Raw genomic sequence first — 20,987 nt, 5'->3', positions numbered from 1 at the left:
AATACATTAATGTAATAATGCTTCCTAGTATTTTTATAGGTCCATAGTAGTTATTTAAATCATTTAGTGCAATTTAAACAATTTAAAAATACCCCAGACAGCCAAACAGACCCTAAAAAAACAGTTTCTGTGTGTTTCAGGGCGAGAGCAGGCTCCCAAACATTGAGAGCCGCCTCTGCTCTCTTGGGAGCCGGCTCCCCACAAGTGGGAGCCAGCTCTCTCCTTGTGGGAGCTGGCTCCCTCCTTTAGAAAGCCAGCTCTCTTCCCTCTAAGAGCCGTATCTTCAAGTCCGTTCATCTTCTTCGCCTCCGGCGAAGTTCAGAGCCTCGGTATTGTGTTTATTAATATTTTTAGGGTTCAATCTTAGACCCACAAGATCCAGAAACTCCTCAAATTCCAATACGAGTTGCTAACAAAATTTAAAACATATTTGATACCAGTTTATGCACAAAACAATTTCAGTTAATCAAAACACAAAAATAGTTTACCGTCTGCTATGACATGCATCAAACATCCGTTTTAAAGTTTGAATTAATTCCTGGAGACTATATAGCATGCACAGAACACAGGTTTAAGCGAATGAGTTAGAATAAAACTTGTCTTTAGTTTCAGTTTTGAAACCTTAACCACCGTCTCTGAGCTTTTCGACAGATTCTAGACTGTCGTTCAACACCTCCGTTGCTCTTGGTTCAATCTAGAAACAGACTTCCTTCCTTCCTCCTTAGTTTGACCCTCCGCTAAAACCCTAACTGTTTCCCTCTGTTCTCTCTCAAACCTCTCTATACGTGTTTATACAGCTTGTGTTTTTTTTTTCAACCCTAGGCAACCTTATTATGATATATTTATAGACTTAAGAAAACCACAAACCCTAATTCTAATCCCGCTCAGAGAAGGAAAAGAACAATAATTAAATCTATCGCTAAGTCGGCTAAACCTATTATGTGATTTCCCACACATACAAAACCCTCACTATGCTTTAATAATTAATAAAACTAATTTACCCAAATAAATCAATTAATTCATTTAAATACAATTTGTAACACAACTAAACCATTTAAACAATTAACACAATTAATTCAACTAAATAAAATTTCATTAAATAAAATAAATAACACAATTAATTTAATTAAAGAATAATCAAAGTGCAAATAAGCAAATAATCAAATAAGCACTTAAAATGCAATAAAACAATAATTAAAATACCGAGACTGTCCTTTTTAAAATTAGGGGTATTACAATCAAGTTACAAAAATGCCCCATTTCTACAAACTTAACTACCCTTATGCCATGAAAATATCTATCCACATGTATATAGACATATAAATGCATCAAATATATAAATTAAAAATCGGAAGATTCTCGAGCACTGAAACTTAACTTGGGACCCGCACAACACCTCGTGGGCCAAAAAATCAAAAAATGGTTAAATGAACCAACATACATTTATAAGAGTTCTAAACTCGAAAAAATGTCCCAAATGTTCCTGGGATACACATGGCATGCCATAGTGAACTGTGATTAGTTTTTTGTTGATAATGAACTTAATGCACTGATGCAAAACTCGAAGGGACTGCATGTAATGTCCCAAACGTTCCCTGGGATACACATGGCAGTCCCCTCAAGTTTGCATCAGTGTGTCAAGTTCATTATCAACAGAAGACTAATCACAGTTCATTAGGGCTGGTCGGATCGGTTCGGTTGGGATTAGGGGTAAAATTCAATCCAATTCGGTCCCCACGGATTGGTTAAGTCTGAAACCGAATTGATCCGTGGGATGTCTTAATCCAAACTGAATTGATCCATGAAATAACGGATTGGATTTGTTCAGTTCCAACGGATTGAGCTTTTTCTAAACAACCCAATATAATTACTATATTTTAGTTATGGCCAGTAAAAGAATTCTTAAATTACCAACATAAGAGCCTGTAACTAACGTTGGGCTAATAGAGATTGGAGATGCCTAGGGTTCTTTGGGCTTTGGAGAATGAGTCGAGAGATTGAGATGCACCTCTCTTCCGAAGTAATTCAAGTGAAATGAATTAGAAAGTGTAAAGCACTAAAGCATCCCTAGGGGTGGAAAATCTTTTTAAAAAATGAATAAAAAAATAAAAAATACAAATAATGTATTATACATTAGTTGTATGTATTATATAATATATAAATATATATAATATATGTATATAAATTATGCGGATCGAATTGAATCGGTTTTTCAGAGCCTAATCCGTTGACCGATCCACTCACTATGGATTAATAAATTTTTAATCCATCACTGAACCATAAAACTAGAAAACCAATCTGATCCACATAGATCGGATCGGATTGACGGATTATATGAACACCCCTACAGTTCACAAAGAAGACAGTTTGGATGTTCATCCTCCACCAAGTGTTATTAGTAATGCTGACCGATCCTTGGAACCCTCATCCTACCAGACATTTAAGGTGAACATGGCCTCACATCATGACATTGTTGCGAAGGGCCAAATTTCTTATTTGAATTTTCCTTTTCTTGGGAAAGTCATGAATGCCTTCCCACTAAACATTGAATCATTTTTGGTTGTGATGGTCCATCTTTTCGACCTTTTTATCTGGTGGGACTAATTGACACACACACACACACACACACACACACAAATTGAGGAATGTTTCATTCCAAAAATCTAATCATTGCCACTCCCCACCTATTGCCACCACCACAGCCCCTTCCAACTCGCCTACAGTAACACCACCATATTTTTTTTTCTCTTTCTTTCTTTCTCTCCACTGCTCCCTCTCTTATTCTTACTATACTTGGATTGAATTATGGTACACCCATTACAACATCATGGAAAAATGGTTGTGGTTGAAGGGTGTAAAATCTTTATTGGAGCCAAATATAGTACCATAGAGAGGGAGGGGTTGTTTTGATAAGGATGAAATGAGACAAACAAATGATAAGATTATGAACATTAGGGTTTTGATATTCGGTAATGCGAATGGGTAATTTTATATATGTAATATGGATTCTACCAGGTTAATCTATCAGAAATAGATTTAATTCATTTTTTTTTTTATTTAAGGCACGCGTTAATCTTTAATTGGACCACGACACCATAAGAAGGAACTTTGTGCTAATAATATATTAAAAAAAGTAAAGCCCTGTTTGGGGGAGCATTTTCATATTAAAAGTCCTTCATTGATAAGGCCTTCGTGGAAGGGATTTGTTGAAAGAAGTTCATAAGAAAAAGACGTTTGACGAGCACATTTTTTAAATTTACTTTAACTTGTAGATTATTTTTTTATTGACAGTAGTATCCTTTATCCTTTATCCTTAAATAGTGAAGCCAACAGTGGTGGAAGGTGATGACAATGTTGGTGGTGGTGGTGGTGGCAGAAGGCAATTGCGATGGTGGTGGTGGTGATGGTCAAAGGTGGTGGTTAAGGGTGATGGTGGTGGAATGTGATGATGTCAACAGTGGTAGTAATGGTGGAAGGTTGCGGTTGAGGGTGGCAATGGCGGTGGTGGTAATAGTGGAAGGTGGTGATAGTAGTGGCAGGTGGTGGTGAAAGGTGGTGGCGGTGGTGGAGGGTGATGGTGGCGGTGGCAACGGTGGAAGGTGGCGGTGGCAATGGTGGCGGTTGTAAAAGGTCACGGTGGTAGTGGTGGAAGGTGATGGTGGCAGTGGAAGGTGGCAGTGGAAGGTGGCGGTAATGGTGGAGGGTGATGGTGGCGGTGATAACGGTGGTGAAAGATAACGGTGGTAATGGTGGTGGTGGTAGAACGAATGACTAAGAAAGAATATAAGACAATATTATCAATCCATGAAAAGTACACAGTAATAATAAATTTATCCTAAAAAAAAAAAAAAATAGCTTCTTAAAAGGAGATTTTGAAAACAATATTTTCTTATTTATCTGAAATGGACTTCCTGACCATTATGTTTTCAAGAAAGTCCTTTACATATCTGTGACCAAACATCACAATTTTTTTCAAATGGACTTTTCAAACTTGGAAGGACTTTTTGAGGCTTCGTATCCCAAACAGGCCAAAATAATTAGAGGACTCGGGCATTTAAAAATAAAAATTGGTAAATTCACCCAAAATGAAATGGCTTACATACAATTCTCACTACTTGAGGTATCGAATGTAAGTTAACTCAAAATATAGCACCCAATCTGTAATTTTACCTAATTGCAACCCTAGTTATTAACGTCCCTCTCAAAATCCCTTCTCGTTTAGTAAGCTCAACAGATGAAAGTCACTGATACGTAAACGATGCTTTCAGAGAGACCGAACTAGTATGCATATGTTTTCTATAATTTTCTAATTAACAATCTTATTAGTGTTTTTTGCGACTTTCTTTGTCATCATATCAGCTCTGAATATGTGTGTAACTGTGTGTACATATATATTTTCTGCTATTTCTGTTTCGTGTAATCTGATAGTTTTCAAGTTTGGACGGCACTGACTGTTTGCGTTCGTTATTGTTTTTCCATAATGTTGACAAATTTGAAGAAAAAGTGGTTCTAGCTTTAGTATGTGAAATGGGTTTTATTTTGAATTTACTGGGTTTTAGGAACCGAGAGTCTCTCTCTAAACTCACATACACACATTAATTTAATTTTTTCTGCATAAAACGATATAAAGGGTTTCATTAATTTTTGACTTTGTTGTTTTCAGATGATTGCACTCTCCCTGTCCCATTTCTTAAACTTGTTTCTATGGTGAAAATAATATCATTATGTGTTTTTTTTAATTTATTTTTAATTCGTTATATTTTTGGATTTCTTTATATTTACTAGCTTAGCAATTAAAATTTGTAGTGGAACCCAGGAGCTGAGTTGTGTTTCATTTTTGTGCACCCAGGTTTTTGAATTTGGTTGGATTCAGGAGCTGAGAGATTTTCTTCTGCCCCAGTACAAGACTTTCTTTACCCTGTAATATGCAATTTGTTTTCAAGGTATAGTGATTCTGGCTATTGTAGTTTTTGTTCCTTCTTCTTACTATATATAGTTTTCTTGTTTGTTTTGATATTAATAAACAATGTCTCCACAGTTTTACTCGAAACTAAATAATAATGTTGTTGAATTTGATCTTATTTTTCTCTGGTTTCTAATTCCATTAGAAGACGCGAGAAAGCTGCAGAACTTTCACCAAGTATATTGAAATCTAGTTGGTTGACCAGCATAATAGAAATTATTCCTCTCCTGAGAGATTCGTTTCTGGTTGTGCTTGCTTGAATTAAGTTGATAGAAGTTTGTGATTGTAGGTGAGATGTTGCATACCTCTTTGTAATCCTTGTTAATCCTCATTGTGAGGAGGAAAATGAGTCACACAATTATCTCTCAGAACTCCGCGGTTCAGTCCTATTTGCATAAATTGCATTCACATTCTAACAAAATGGACCTGAGTCCTGGTATTTGCCACTCTTCCTTGATGACATCAGCAATTCACTTCAGTTGTTCTATCACGGGTAATTGCAAAACTCATTCCTGTCTCCAGTGGAGGGGACATATTGGTCGCCAAAAAAATGCAGTTTTGTTGACTTGTAGAGGCCAGCAGAGAGGTGTTTGCCTTGATAGAATAAATCACCATGACCAAGAGGAACGGAGCTCGGGTAAATACGAAATGGGTGTTGAGAAGAAACAGGGAGAGAAAATGTCCTTCAGAAGACATCATAAATCGTCATTAGATGGACCCTTTGTTGAAAATGATGATGAAACCAATAATGAAATTCTACAAAGATTTTGCAGTTTTGGGAAGTTAGTTGATGCATCAAAGTTGATAGAAGTGATGGTGCGTCGAAACCAAATTCCCCACTTCCTTTCTTGCATAAACTTAATCCGGGGCCTTGTCAATCTTGACCGGATAGACAAAGCTGCCAGAGTCCTAACAGTAATGGTTATGTCCGGTGGTGTTCCAGATATTATCACATACAACATGTTAATTGGTGGTTTGTGTAAGAAAGGGCAAATAAGATCTGCAATTGATGTCCTAGAAGGCATGAGCTTAAGTGGTTGCCCCCCAGATGTGATTACTTATAACTCAATATTACGCAGCTTGTTTGATAGCAAAAGGTTTGACAAGGCCATAGAATTTTGGAAGGATCAATTGAGAAAGGGATGCCCTCCTTATTTGGTGACTTATACGATTCTCATCGAGCTAGTCTGCAAGCATTGTGGGATTGTACGGGCTATAGAAGTATTAGAAGATTTGGCAATTGAGGGGTGCTGCCCTGATCTTGTGACCTACAATTCGTTGGTAAACTTCACCTGCAGACAAGGAAAGTTTGGAGATACAGCTTTGGTTATATATAATCTTCTATCACGTGGGATGGAGCCCAATGCTATAACCTACAACACTCTTCTTCATTCTCTCTGTACACAGGGGTATTGGGATGAGGTAGACGAGATCCTCTCTTTTATGAATGAAACTTCCCAATTTCCTACTGTTGTTACTTACAATATTTTGATCAATGGCTTGTGTAAGTATGGCCTTCTGGATCGTGCCATCGACTTCTTTATTCAAATGGTTTCCCGAAACCATTCCCCCGACATAATCACTTATAACACCCTCCTACGTGCTCTTTGTAAAGAGGGGATGTTAGATGAAGCCCTTCAAATTCTTCACTGTTTATGTGATTCGAACTGCTCTCCTAGTTTGGTCACATACAATATTGTGATTGATGGATTGGCAAAAATGGGTTATATGGAAAAGGCGATGGCACTGTATGATCTTATGACAGAGCGTGGCATTATCCCAGATGATATTACCCATCGTTGTTTGACTTGGGGATTCTGTCGGGCGGATCTAGTTGAAGAAGCAGTGGAAATATTGAAGGTGATGGCTAAGAGAAACCACAGGATCAGAAATAGTGCTTACAGATTGATAATCCACGGGTTATGTAAAAACAAGAAGGTGGATATTGCAATACAAGTCTTAGAAATGATGGTTTCAAGTCAATGCAGACCTGATGAGACGGTCTATTCCACCATAATTGAAGGAGTAGCTGCTACTGGCATGACTGAAGAGGCTACAGAATTACGTAGAAAATTGAGTGAATGGAATGTTTTTAAAGGAGAAACCAAGTTAGATTAATAGATTATATGCAGAACTCTGATCCTTATCAACAATTGCAAGGCACATCATCAGCCGGATTTCACTTCCAAGTTGTACAGGATATGTCAATTCAGATCCTTGTACAGTTTCTCTGTCATTACTTACGGTGCTTGGTAAGTGCTCAATCTTCAATACATTGATGCTCTCTCTATTTCCTAATAACCCGTGGTTCATGTAATACGTGAATCCTGATGACAACTTATGTTTATATGTTGTTTCTTAGTTGTCCAACATTTTGTCCCACAACCAAAGGACTTGTAACCCGATGGTATAGCCTCCCCATCCCCAAAAAGGAAGGGAGGGGTTCGAGCCCAAGTGTGGGAAAAAGTGTGTCTTTGCTTTACCATTTATAAAAAAAAATATTTTGTCCCACAAACTATGGTCTAATAGTTGTTTTATACAACTTTGCTCTCAAGCTTAAGGGAGGATAGCTTATGTTTTGTCTTATACAAGACGACAATATTTTCTAACTTGTATTATGAATATAAAACGGGATAATCTTTTCTATCATGTATTATGAAATTATTATTTTTGCTTTATCTGGAATTATGGTTTCTGTTCATACAAGATGAGCATACCACATTTAAATTTAGTTATCCTAAATACTTAGGATATACTTAAATTCATCAGGACCTGTGTATCATTGCCTAACTTGTCCTTTTACATGGATTATTCATTCCAGGGAATCTTTTGGGATCCATCGAATCATTACCGTCTGTAGACTGACGAAGGCCGCTGCTTGGGAATGGTCACTTTTTTAGACACAGGATAAGAGAGGTTCAAAAGTTTTTTTGTAGTTTCTATTAGTATTTTTACATTTTTAGGAAAAAAACATGGAAATGAATATTTTAGTTGGTAAACTCTTTTCCTTAGAAGAGGTGCCATCAGTGTTTTTGCAGATTCTAATGTTGAAAAGTTTTGATATATATATACACATGTATGTTCGAAATAACTCACTGCTCGTGTGCTGAAATTGAATATTCAATAGTTGTCATGCCCCTTCCTTTTGCTGGTTCTGTAAGTTTTTTATAAATCTAGACATCGAGTGCCATTAGATTTCAGTGCAGTTGTAGGTTTTATGATGATTTAGTGTGCAGATGCAGTGCCGTCCCATTAATCCCCCTTTAACGAGGCAATTTAGATCTTTTTCTTTCTTTCTTCCCGGTAAACAGGCAATTTGAGATCTTCATTTCATAAAAACCAACATTTTATTCCAAAGATGATGCATTACCAAGAGTAACGATAAAACACACTGAAAACGAACTCATTCTCCCCCTTTTATTTGTCTCTCTTCTTTTTTCTTTTTCTTTTTTTCATACAACTTTTAATTGGCTATGCTAATTTCACATATGTTCGGAATATGTGGACATATTTTATGTCAAGGGTAAACTACACCAATCTCCCACCAAGTCTAACATCATAGAATTTAGCGCAAGAATTTTACTGAACTCCAGAGTTTGTTGAAGATGACTGTCGCACCAGGGGCAGTTGCCTAGTGGTACTGGTCCGTCCTCACCTCCAGAGTTTGTTGAAGATGACTGTCGCACCAGGGGCAGTTGCCTAGTGGTACTGGTCCGTCCTCACCGTGCATTCTCTGCCCCCTTGCCACCATCTCCCTCACTGCCACGGCTTTGCGCCAAAACCCCTTCTAACAACCTATGTATGATGGATGATGTTCGGATTTTCGCATTAATTACAAAAAGCAGAAGTGGCAAGCTGTAAAGTTTGATACTGATGGTGGTCGGCTAAGAGTAAAAGGAGAGCATTTTTACTCCTTACTCTGTTCATGCCTATATTTGGTACGCATATGATGTGGCCCTGTGGGTGTATAATGTGTTTTTTCTTACTCTATGATTTAATAGAGAGAGACGGGGGAGAATTCTTTAGGAAAAGCAAAAGAAATTAGAGTACAAATGAAAATCCCTGTTACTCTCTCTCTAAATTAAATTCTGTCTCTTAAGTTTTTATAGGCTTCTCAGTTGATTGAATATGCATTTCACTGAGACTGATTAGACAATCTGGGTTTTGTATGCTTTGCCTCCGACATGCCATGACAGGGAAGAGAGAGCTTGCTGAGAATAACTCCACATTAAGGCACTCTTGCACCGGGTTTTTTATGCTTCATTTCAATTTTCTTTAAATAGCTAAACATACCCGTGTTAAAAAGCTTCGAAAATCTGTAGTGTGTGACAAGAAGTTTGGGATCAAATGTCCATGCATCCACTTATGATTGTACAGTCATTAGTGTATACGACAATCTGCTTCTGGTTTTGGACGGAAACCAATTTCTTTGAGAAAAAGGAGTTTTTTTTTTTTTTTTTTTCCTTCTGATTTTAATAGGGAATATATATATATATATATATATATATATATATATATATATATCTGTGGAGAGAGATATTAAGATGCTGACTTCAGAGTTCAGAAGCTATATGATCCCCACCCTTTGCATTCTCATTAGCCAACGCCAATTTAACTTGGATTCTATACATAGATACAGGATTGTCCGGCATGAAAATGTAATCAGATTAATCTCTCCTCTCTCTCTCTCTCTCTCTACACAAAATTAAACTATCTAGGATTACCAAGAATTTAATTCACATCTCTTGTTTCGAAGATTTTGGGTTTGAACATTCATAAAATGGTCAATTGATCAAATTCTTGGTTGATGGTAAAAATTTTCATCCTACCCACTCAAAGCCAACCTCAAAACAGTTCAACCATATAAAATCACACATGTAAATAGTTAAAGACGACACTGAAAATTAAGTACATGTTTACTGAAAGTAAAACAGAAATATGGAAGACATGAGGTTTCTCTGGCTTTTTTATATATCATTCAACTGTATCTCATGCTGATTATAGATGCAGAAACAAATAATGGACATGTTAGGTGGAGACTAGAGACACCCTTTAGTAACTGAAGCACACTACAATAATATACATCACTTACTCCTCTCCTGCATTGTCTTCAAAAAATTAAGATTCCTCATTCACTGTTGGGGGGAAATCAAAGAGCACGACGCGGGATTGAAGGTGATCGATCAGACATTCTACAACGAAGAAGAAATGGAAGATTAAACAACTTCAGCACCTTCAACTCTCTGAGAAACTAGGATGGCTCTCCTTAATGAAGATCATCAGTACTCCAAACCCGAACTTCACGTCCCTCATTACATGAAAAACCCATACAATACATTGTAAGAGAGACAAAAGCAGAACCAAAGAGATGGAACATGAACTTCCCATTTCAAAGATCAGTAACATATCAAAGAGATCTTGGTGAGCTGCTACTTAGTTTCTGAATGACTGAAGTCTTTATAAACATAGAGCATAGGGAAAGTTTTGTTCAAACGCTTAAATGACTCGTTTGAAATAGCATGAATCTCAAAGAGGGAATTCGCCAACTCCATAGCCTCAGCTCGCCAACCAGCAAAACCGATCCCTTCAATCAATAGAATGTAGGTAGTTTCATTTGGTCTGCAGCCCCTTTTGACCATTTTTGCTAGAACTTCAATGGCATCGTCGATTCTATGAGCTTTGCATAGCCCAAGAAGCACAATGTTGTAAGTGATCACAGTTGGTGGGAAACCGCTAATCTCCATGTCCTCCAACAACCTGATTGCCTCATCCACCATTCCATCTCTGCACAAACACGAGAGTAGTGAATTGAACGTAATCTCATCAGGGTCAATCCGTTTGCTTATCATCTCTGAAACCATTCTCACTGCCCTAGTTCTATCTCCGTTATTCCACAAAGCACTCATCATTGTGTTGTAAGAACTCACATCCGGAGGACAACCAATGTTGCCAAGATTCTCAAAAATTTCGAATGCCTGATCAGCATTTCCACTCCTGCACAAAGCAGCCAATATTGTATTGTAATTCACAATGTCTGGCAAGCAACCATTCGAGATCATAAGATCCAAGAACTCAATTGCCAAATCTAGCCTCCCCTCTCTGCAGAGTGCAGAAATCAATGGATCATAGCTGTAAGTGTCGGGAGTCAATCCCTTTTCCATCATAACTTTCAATACGTTTATTGCCTCATCAACCTTGCCATCGCGACAGAATGAGCTTATCAGAATGCTATGAGTAACCACATTGGGCTCGCAACCTTCAGAAACCATCTCACTCACCAGCTTCTCCCCTTCCTTCCATTTCCTTCGATTCAACAATGTCCGTAACAAGATGTTGTACGAGATCACGTCCGGTTTGCAACCCTTATCCGGTAAGCTCCTAACGAACTCATAAGCTCGATCTATCGTTCCTTCTCTGCACATTCCCCTTATAATTGCATTGTAAGTATACATGTCCGGTTGAAGCCCTCGCGACAACATCTCATCCAAAAGCTTCATTGCTTCACTAATGCTGCCTTCAAGAATGGTTGCTTCTATCAAAATTGTGTAGGTAATCACCGTTGGCCTACAATTATCCTCCAATAACTGATTCAACACCCTCAAAGCTAACCCTAACTTCCCTCTGCTGCAAAGACTCCCTATCATTATGTTATATGTGACAATGTCAGGTGAAAACCCTCGAGCCCTCATTCGATCCAACACTTTGTTCGCGGAATCAATTTGATTAATCTTACAAAACCCACTAATCAGAGCATTATATGCAAACACATCAGGTTCACCATGTAACTCCAGAATTTCCATGACCCTATCTGCTTTTTTCACATTTTTCGAATTGAAGAACCCTTTCATGAGCTTTGTACAAAGGATCACATCTGGTTTGTAACCCTTGTTCACCACACACTCGAGAAAATACAGTGATTCATTAAGTTTTCCTGCTTTGCAGGACCTATTGAGTAATTTCATCAAATGGGTTCTTTTCAAATCATCAGATTGCAAATGGGTTGGTCTTGTTTCACCAGAAAACTTGACATTTGGTGGATTTCTGGAGCGAATGTCACTTGGTTTAGGGTTTATTCGGCTCACAACAGAGTTACGGTGAGAATGGGAAGCGGATTGCAGCTGGGTACCATATGGGAGGCAGTGTGGCAAAAACTCAGCATAAAAGATTGTCATTACTTGTTTTCTGATGTTCAAAGCCCATGGATCATCATTTTAAAGAAAAAACAGATATTCATGTATGTGTGTATTTATGTTATATATATATATATATAGAGAGAGAGAGAGAGAGAGAAGGTACCTGTGTGTATTTATGTTAGATATATATAGAGAGAGAGAGAGAGAGAGAGAGAGAGAGAGAAGGTACCTGTGTGTATTTATGTTAGATATATATATATATAGAGAGAGAGAGAGAGAGAGAGAGAGAGAGAGAAGGTACCTGTGATTCTATGTAAAATGAAGAGGTGGAAGTTGGCCACTGATGTTCTGGAGCTTTTTTGTGTGCATACTTACCAGAAAATCTCATATAGATTCCTTGATAGGATCATACATTCTAGATAAGGTGACACAATGCGAGCGGGTCTATAATCGGGTCGGCATCATGCTACTTTGGGATCCGGAAAGGTAGACGAAGTCACACCGCACGGGGAAACTTGCCCGAGCCCATGAACTGCTTCTTAGCTAGCACACACACAATAGTTGACTCAATTGGTCCGAGCAGAGCGTAAATGTCACAGTTTTATTTAAAATTTGGAGAAAGTGCAAGAAACATTTGTGGAGTACTTTTATACTTTATTTAAAAAGATGTGCAAAAATATCACTATTTTGTATGAAATTACCCTTCAATTAATATAAAGCCTATTTTACCCTTTTACTCTTTCAAAAATGTCCATACCAAACAAACAGATCTTGTTGATGCCAAGGTCACAAAGGGAGAGTTGAAAGTTGCGGACCGTCAGGAAGAGGCTGACGGAGAGGTATGTGTTCACAATGTTGATGGCATTTTGGTGCTTATGGTCGGGAAAGAAGAAGAAAGACGTGGAAGAAGATGTAAACTTTAATAATTCGTGTCAAGTATTAATCACAAATAAACATGAATTCTAAGATCTTAGAGTTTCATTATTTTCACAAATCTATAATGCATAAATAAAGTAGTTAAATATAAATATCTCAATCTGTGATTGCAAATCTTGTTGAGATCAAGTCCAACGTCGAGATCCTTTAACAACGAACTAATCTGCAACTCTAAACAATAGGCAAAGCGTGGAAACTGATTTTTCTCTCTTGGCCTTTCGCACATATAAAAATTTATACGTGTTGCTTCATTAGCGTACATAAATAAAGTAGTTAAATATAAATACCTCAATCTGTGATTGCAAATCTTGTTTAGATCAAATCCAACGTCAAGATCCTTTAACAACGAACTAATCTGCAACTCCAAACAATAAGCAAAGCGTGTAAACTAATTTTTCTCTCTTGACCTTTCGCACATATAAAAATTTATACGTGTTGCTTCATTAACGTACATAATTGATGGGATATATGCACTTTTATAAAGGCAGAGGAGGACCAGTTTTACTTTTCATAATCTTAATTCCACTTTCCATCAAAGTAAGGAATAAAAAAGAAAACATTTCTTCAATAATTAATTACCAAAAAGGTAATTTATAAGTTGACCAAATAATATAATATTAATATGATATCTATTTACTTTGTAATGACCCGGTCATTTTCCTTCCTTTCATTTTTCCTGAAATTTTACGAATAAATTTTTTCCGTTTAATTTTCTTTTCTGAGTTCTATTTCTTGTCACATAGTGTCGTCTCAAGTGCCTGGAATTGGTTTCTGAGACTCTTTCGTGCAAATTGACAACTTCCTTTGAGGACCGAGTCATTTCCACATTTTCACTTTTCGGCTTTTCGTCATTTTCCCTATTTCATCTTCTTCCCTATTCTGTCTTTTCCCCGTTTGTCAGTTTTTGGCACAACCTCACTTTTCATGCTTGGAGTTGGTTTTTGACTTCACATGTCTTCATCTTCAGTGGTTTCCTTGAAATACATATCTTTACTTTTGCAAGAAAGTACTCTGGTTGCTCTTGGGGTCCATAGGGGTATGGATGCATAGTTTTATGGAATTATTTTCTTTTCTTGGGGTATTTTTCGTAAATATATTTTGAAGATATTTTATTTCAGGGGCATCTAAGAAAATATTTTTTGGAAGATATTTTCATTCTGGGGCAGTTTCGCAGTTAACCCTTTTTGTAGGAGCCATTGTGCAATTAACGAAAGTTATTGCAAAATACCTCGTCTGGAGCCTGGATTCTCGTACGGGATTCATTTTCACATTTCGTCGAGTCGTGTACTTTTAGAATTCCGTTTTGGTCGTTTTTCTCCAGTTTCAGAGTTTCTGACCCGGTTGCCGCCGAACTTGTTCGGAGTATATATCTCTGCTCGAGACTCAGTTTTTGACGCCATTTATTCCGTTGTTTATCTTTTCTCATTTTGAATCTTTTTCATTCACGGAGTTTTTCTGTTTGAGTGCGTTTGCTCAAATTCCACTTTTCCGGACCTGGTAGGGCCCTTTCGGGGCATTTTTTGAGATTTTCTATAAATAGGGGACTTAAAGAAGAAAAATCAGATTTTTCTCTTCTTATTCCTCTCTTGGCCGGCAGCCATGGATGCCCATGGAGCTGCCACTTTCTCTCTCCTCCTTTGATCCACTTTTCTTAAGTGAAAAGTCTTCGGCCTTAACGTTTACTGTTTCCCTCGTCGTGCTCTACATTTTCCCCTTATTAGAATCCATTTCTAACCATTTCTTGAGTTCGGGTTTGAAGTCAAGTTGTGATTTTCATGGGGCTTTCTTCGGATTCTTGTTCACCGTGTTGTCCCCGACAAAACCCTTCGGTATCGTCAGATTCGGAGCACTTTTATTTCGGTGGGCTTTTGAGATTTTCATCTCAAATTGAGGTAGGGGGTGTTATTGTAATACCCCTAATTTTAAAAGGACAGTCCTGGAATTTAATTTAATTATTTATTGTATTTTTTTTATTAAATTAATTAATTATTTGTTTGTTTTGATTAATTAATTATTTACTTATTTGATTTATTTTATTTTTAATTCAATTAATTGTGTTTTTCTTTCATTAATCGTTCTAAATTGTGTTTGCTTTAATTAATTGCTTAAATTGTATTTTGGTTTGTTTCATTAATTTAAATGTATTTCTCAAGTTTAATTAATTACGTGCTTAGGTGAATTCACTGTTTTGGTAATTAGGATTTCATGTTTTACATCGTGTCTAGGATTGGAGCCGATATATAATTGGTTTAGGCTTTACTTTAGGGTTTGGTTTAGGATTTAAATTAGGGTTTCAATTAAAACCTATAAATACATAAGTACGGATGGCCAAGGGTTTTGTTAACCCTATTCACATAAAAAAAGAGTTGCGAGAGACAAATAAACAGAGAGTGAGTCTGACTAATATACAGAGAGGCTCAAGGAGGAAGGAGTGGAGTGCTTTTGGGTTGAACCAAGAGCACCGGAGGTGGTGAACGGCAGCCTAGGGCGTTGACTGGAAATCCAGAGACGTTGGTTTACAGTTTCAAAATCTGAAACTGCAGGCAAGTTCTGTTCTTCTCTTTCCTCTGTAATTTGTGTTCTGTGCATGCCTAGGTAGTCTCCAGGGATTTAATAAGGTTTAAAATGGATTAAATAGGTGTTGTAACACGTCTTTTATGCATGAGCATACAGTATTTAATTTCATTGTAATAATTGGGTTTGAGTTTGCTTAAAGTTACTAGTCGAATTTCTGTTGCCGTTATGTTTAAAAGATTCTATTAAATCCATGTTGTGGATGTATAACCATGGTTTAGGATTTTGTCTGGGTCTAAGATTTAATCCTAGAACCAGTATTAAAATAGGGTTGGAGTTTACAGAATTAATCTGTTTTGAAATTGGTTAAATTTTCTAACTGAAAATTCTGTTGTCGTAGTTTTCAAACGGTGTGTTCAATTCATGTCGTGGTTGTATACCATGGATTTAGGGTTAATCTAGAACATTTAATGGAACCCTAGAACATGTATTAAATTATTTACAGAGGCTTGTGTATCGCCGGATGCGAGGAAGATGAAGTGGAAAAACGCAGAACGCGCCAGAAAAAGAGAGAGCAGGCTCTCAAAATGAGAGAGCCAGCTCCCTCACACAAAGAGTCGGCTCCAAGGAGCATGGAGCCGGCTCCATGCTGAAAAGAGCAGGCTCCCTAAGTTAGGGAGCCGGCTCCAACATTTAAAAGAGCAGGCTCAAATTTTATGGAGCCTGCTCTCACCCAAAGGCACACAAATTGGACTTTGGGCACTGTATGGACTATTCAGATGATTACCACTTCGTATAAATTGTTTAATTGATGTCTTGGGACTATAATAGGCTTAATATATTATGGGAAACATTAATCCATGATTAAGCATAAGAATAGAGCAAAATAAATCTAAGGAAAGCGGTAGATTGCAAACTGATTTTCTATTGTCGTTGGTTTCAAATATTGTGTTCAATACATGTTATGGTTGGATGTTAGAGGTTTATGATGTATCTAGGATTAAGATTGAACCTAGAATAAGGATTAAAAACATCACAGAGGGTGTAGGAAAACACCGGAGTTGAAGAAGATGAAGCCGGAACGGACAACGACATGCAAGGGAGTAAGAGCAGGCTCCAAAAATGGAAAGAGCCAGCTCTAATATTCTTAGAGCAGGCTCTTGGCTGTTTAGAGCAGGCTCTTAGATCCTTAGAGCCAGCTCAATCCATAAAAGAGCTGGCTCAATTTTTCTAGAGCCTGCTCTTGCCCAGAAATCTCAAACAGTATGATTTTTATGCGTTAATTGGACTGTACAGTGCATTAGGACTTCGTTTAACTTATTTTAAGTGTTGTATAGGCTGTTATAAACCTATAATAACATGGGAAAATAATAACTCAAAAATGGATTAAAGGATGGACTATATAAGTAAATAAGACTTAGGAGTTGCACACAGTTGGACAAGTTTTATTGGCACTGAAACTTAACAAGGATTGTGTATATGATTTAATTATAAAAATATATCATATTTCTATAGTATTATAAGTATAGTGAATTAACTAAAAATTCCCTATGCTTACCTTGGGTTTAATTGATATTCAAATTTCTATTAACGGTATCAATTCGTGAATTATATTGGAAGATTTGCTAGGTTTATATACCTGAGCTTGGCTAGGTTGTTGTGTATGATTTAAATATATATATAAATCATAATTCTATAGTATTTGAAGTATAGGGAATTAACTGAATTTCCTATGCTTACCTTGGATGTAGTGGATACTTAAATTTCTATTAACTGTATCAATTTTTGGACTATGATGGAGAATGTGAATGCTTAAATTTATTGTAGCACTTTACATAATTGGAATTGGATTTTAGGCCCGTACTGAATGCTTATTATTTATATCTATGCATTAAATTTATCTTGTGCATATTGTGGAATGTGGTTGATGACTATTTAATAATGGTATGGTCAACTGTGTTAACTGGAGGATTGTATGTACCGGTATGGGACGGTGACATACTAGGTATGGATTAGTTAAAACACTAATCCTACCTAATTTGGAATGAGTTGGATTAACCATAAAAAAGTTAAGTCCTACTTATATGGATATATATATATGAACCGGTATGGGACGGTGTCATATTAGGGATGGCTTAGTTCAAAATACTAAAACCTACTTATATTGGGAATGGATTAGTTCAAAATATTAAGTCCTACCCAAACTGGATTAAGGTATGGATTAACCATAAAGGTTAAGTCCACCACCTACATGTGTCATATCAATTGTGAATTGAAAGACTTACTACGATTTTAGGATGGAGTGTTTACATATATCAGACCACTACATAGATGACTGATATTTTGTATAGGGAGTACGGACTTTATGTATTTATTTTATGTGCCATGGTATGAGCCTGAGTCTCAGGACCATGGTTAGGGTGCGTATATCGCCTAGGATGGATAACTGGACATAGGTGTTGTTCCCTGGTAGGTCTAGGTACTCATGCCCACCTTAGGGTGCGTATTTGCATGTTGCCTTTTATTCAGGCTGAGACAGACCTACTGGACTAGCGAGTATCCTATAGTGTGTACTATGTACATATATGGACTACTCTAGATATTATTGAGTCTTCTTAGGATGTATCTGCGTATCGGATTACTGTTTGGATTGTAGTAGATCAGGACTTGCATGTGGGCCTGACCCACTCCTTTATTTTTTTCAGGTGTTCGTCAGTTCCAGGGTTAGAGCTTGGACGTGCAGAGCAGATACAGATATTCATTCCTCTGACTATATAGGAATCTTCTCTATATTAGCTTTAGACTTTATTTCAGTCATTTCAATTTTGAATTGAGAATATTAATAAGGGGTCCACTGGATGGATTCTCGAGTTGTAAACTTATGGAGTTTTGGATTATCAGATTTGAATAATTTAATTTCAAGGTTTATTAATTTAGTTTCTTCCAGCTATTTAATTTTATTTCTTATTTCACTTTGTATTCCGTGTTCGATTTAAAATACTTTAATTGTTTGATATCTCTCAGGTTTAGGCTTGGACCTGATCAACCCGCGTCTCGGATCCGAGGGGTATCAGAGTTATAATTTACTTTCTTGTTATATAGCATGCTATGGATGCTTATACAATTTGTTTACGTGCTAGGATATTAAATCTAGAACTTTTGATTTTTTATTTTCTAGTATGAGATTTGATTTTCCCGGTTGCTCATAGTTTTGTTTAAACATGTGGCATGATAGAATATTATACCTTAATATGTTGATTGACATATTATATTAGGCCCTAGCATGCTCTTCAACATGGGTGAATTTGAGAGTAATCGGAGGTGTTTTAAAATCTAGAGAATATTTAATTAATTGATTAATTAATTTATTTATGAGTATTATTCACTCCATTTGAATTCCGACTTGATATTCTTGATATGCATGTCATATAGTTTCACATATATTAAATCTAGAATATTTGATTAAGTTTTGAAACTTTTCATTTATTATTTTTCTAGTATTAAAGTTTAATACCCATGGCCGTACATTGCATGGAAATCACTTGTATCGTGCTAGTAAATCATGTCTTGACAAGTTGCATAACATATATTAAATTGAGATCATTTGGATGAATTTCAAAACTTAGAGATTTTAATTAAAATGATTAATTAAAATCAATTCAATGGCTCCTTGGTCTTGATAGAGTTTCTAACTTAGTTTCAATACTTTCCTTGACAAGTTCCTTCACATGTATCGAATTGAGAATAATCGGATAAGTTTTGAGACTTGCGTTTATTTATTTCTTTTGTATGGAATCTAATTCACATTGTTGTATCTCGTAGGAAGTGAACTTGTAACTTGACATTGGACTTGCCTTGTAATCTTGATGATTTAATCCCTGTAGTAGATTAAATTCCTTTTTATGCTTCCATCGATTTAATCATGACCCTTGTAACTTGGTTTCATTAATGTACTTCATAGACTTGCACTTTTGTCTTAGAATGATTTGATCACTTATGTGTTGCTTAGTAAGTACTTCAATCATGTATCATATAATTGTGGTATTTTTCCTTCAATGGATTCCATGTGATATGTATACGTCTTGGTTTTAATCTATATAGATGCAGACTTTGATTTCTTGACATCTTACATGCCATTATAGTTTAGAACTTAGGGCATGACTTGCGTGTTCCAAAATCTTGGTTGTGCATGAAACGTGGTTAATGCATTTCTTGTATTTGATACAATATTGACTTACACAACTTGTTGATTTTGGGACTTGGGATATCAATCAAGAATTGACATGGCTAGGACTTGGTTCTAGTACGGGGGAATGTCCTCCTACACTAGGGGAGAGGTACCCATGGATTAGAACCCTAAAGTGATCTCAAGAGTACGGTTTTAACCCGGGCGATATCCGAGTTTCCATATTGGTTGATTTCACTCTTTAAATTTCAAGTTGCTATGCCTTGAAGATTTAAACTTATCGTGTTATGTGAAATGCTCCAATCTTGTTTCATTGCATAGATTTTATGCTCATCCTTGATTTCAGTCCTTAAATTTTAAGTGTTATTCCTTGAAGATTTCAGAATCTCTTATGTTATATGAAATGTTATAATCTTGTCCTTGCATAGATATTCTGCCTTGTTCTTGGTTTCATATATTTCCTCCACCGTGTTAATTGGAATGCTCTAATTATGGTAATTACATTGATAATGTAATTCTTGTTAACTTATATCTTAGTATTCTAGTACTTTCTTGTCGTGTTGTATGGATTATTCCAAACCTTGTTTAATTGTATTGAAAATACAATTCATATTGATCTATTTTCAAGCATCCATCTTATCGTGTTCCTTGGATTATCCCAACCTTGATTCCTTTCATATATGTATATATATCATGATTCTTGTAGCTTATACTCTAAGGTAGCTTAGGATGCTCCCTGAGTCTCACCTTGACATAGACGTTAGGTGGCACGACCCTTTTGAACTGTATCATGTTAGTCTAAAAATTTGAAAAAAATCAAGTCATGCATGCCCATTCTCTACGAGTAAACTTGTTTACTCACCCCGAAGTTACTGAGGGTTTTGATCAGGTATGAAGACTTGGTTCGTGATTCTTATCATGCTTGGAAGATTTGTAAACTTGAAGATTTCAATTCTTGTAAAGGTCGACTTGAAATGCCATTTGTAGACATTTTGTCAAATGTGTATATTTGATTCCAAACTTGTATTATGTGATACCCCTGGATTTCCGAATGCGGGTTGGCCCAGGCCCATGCCCGAATACCCGAGGATATCAAAAACAAATTGATAATAAACGAACACAGAGTACAAAAGAATAAAGAAGAATAAATAAAATACTGAAAAGAAACTAAATGATAATTCAATAATAAAACTTCAAAATAAATTTCTATTAATTAATAAACTCTTCTGATACAACTAATCCTCAAAAAATATAT

General features: G+C 36.4%; 2 protein-coding genes across 5 annotated transcripts; one reads left to right on the top strand and one right to left on the bottom strand.

The window, feature by feature from the left end:
- Nucleotides 1–4,204: 4,204 nt before the first annotated feature.
- On the top strand, nucleotides 4,205–8,100 carry LOC132271192 (pentatricopeptide repeat-containing protein At1g08610). 4 transcript variants are annotated; one of them, XM_059772494.1, is made up of 4 exons: nucleotides 4,205–4,281; nucleotides 4,850–4,943; nucleotides 5,253–7,215; nucleotides 7,785–8,100. In XM_059772494.1, the coding sequence occupies exon 3, from the start codon at nucleotides 5,309–5,311 to the stop codon at nucleotides 7,079–7,081; it is 1,773 nt and encodes a 590-aa protein (XP_059628477.1). In that variant the 5' UTR covers nucleotides 4,205–4,281; nucleotides 4,850–4,943; nucleotides 5,253–5,308; the 3' UTR covers nucleotides 7,082–7,215; nucleotides 7,785–8,100. The 4 variants fall into 4 exon arrangements, with proteins under 4 accessions (XP_059628477.1, XP_059628479.1, XP_059628478.1 ...); XM_059772496.1 differs by having other exon boundaries at nucleotides 5,112–7,215; XM_059772495.1 differs by having other exon boundaries at nucleotides 5,109–7,215.
- Nucleotides 8,101–9,448: 1,348 nt separating this feature from the next.
- Nucleotides 9,449–12,493, bottom strand: LOC132271193 (pentatricopeptide repeat-containing protein At3g04760, chloroplastic). Its single transcript, XM_059772498.1, has one exon. It carries the CDS (start codon nucleotides 12,133–12,135, stop codon nucleotides 10,393–10,395), a length of 1,743 nt encoding a protein of 580 aa, XP_059628481.1. The 5' UTR covers nucleotides 12,136–12,493; the 3' UTR covers nucleotides 9,449–10,392.
- Nucleotides 12,494–20,987: the final 8,494 nt, after the last annotated feature.

This window comes from Cornus florida, unplaced genomic scaffold (genome assembly GCF_030987335.1).
Source record: "Cornus florida cultivar Cherokee Brave unplaced genomic scaffold, ASM3098733v1 CherokeeBrave_3.0.0_Hap2_Chr08, whole genome shotgun sequence".
In the NCBI taxonomy this organism is placed as follows: Eukaryota; Viridiplantae; Streptophyta; class Magnoliopsida; order Cornales; family Cornaceae; genus Cornus; species Cornus florida.
This window is presented reverse-complemented; position numbering and strand designations above follow the sequence as displayed.

What these genes read in the sequence shown, in the direction of transcription:
- LOC132271193 (XM_059772498.1), bottom strand. Translation starts at nt 12,135, where the DNA reads ATGACAATCTTTTATGCTGAGTTTTTGCCACACTGCCTCCCATATGGT.
- LOC132271192 (XM_059772494.1), top strand. Translation starts at nt 5,309, where the DNA reads ATGAGTCACACAATTATCTCTCAGAACTCCGCGGTTCAGTCCTATTTG.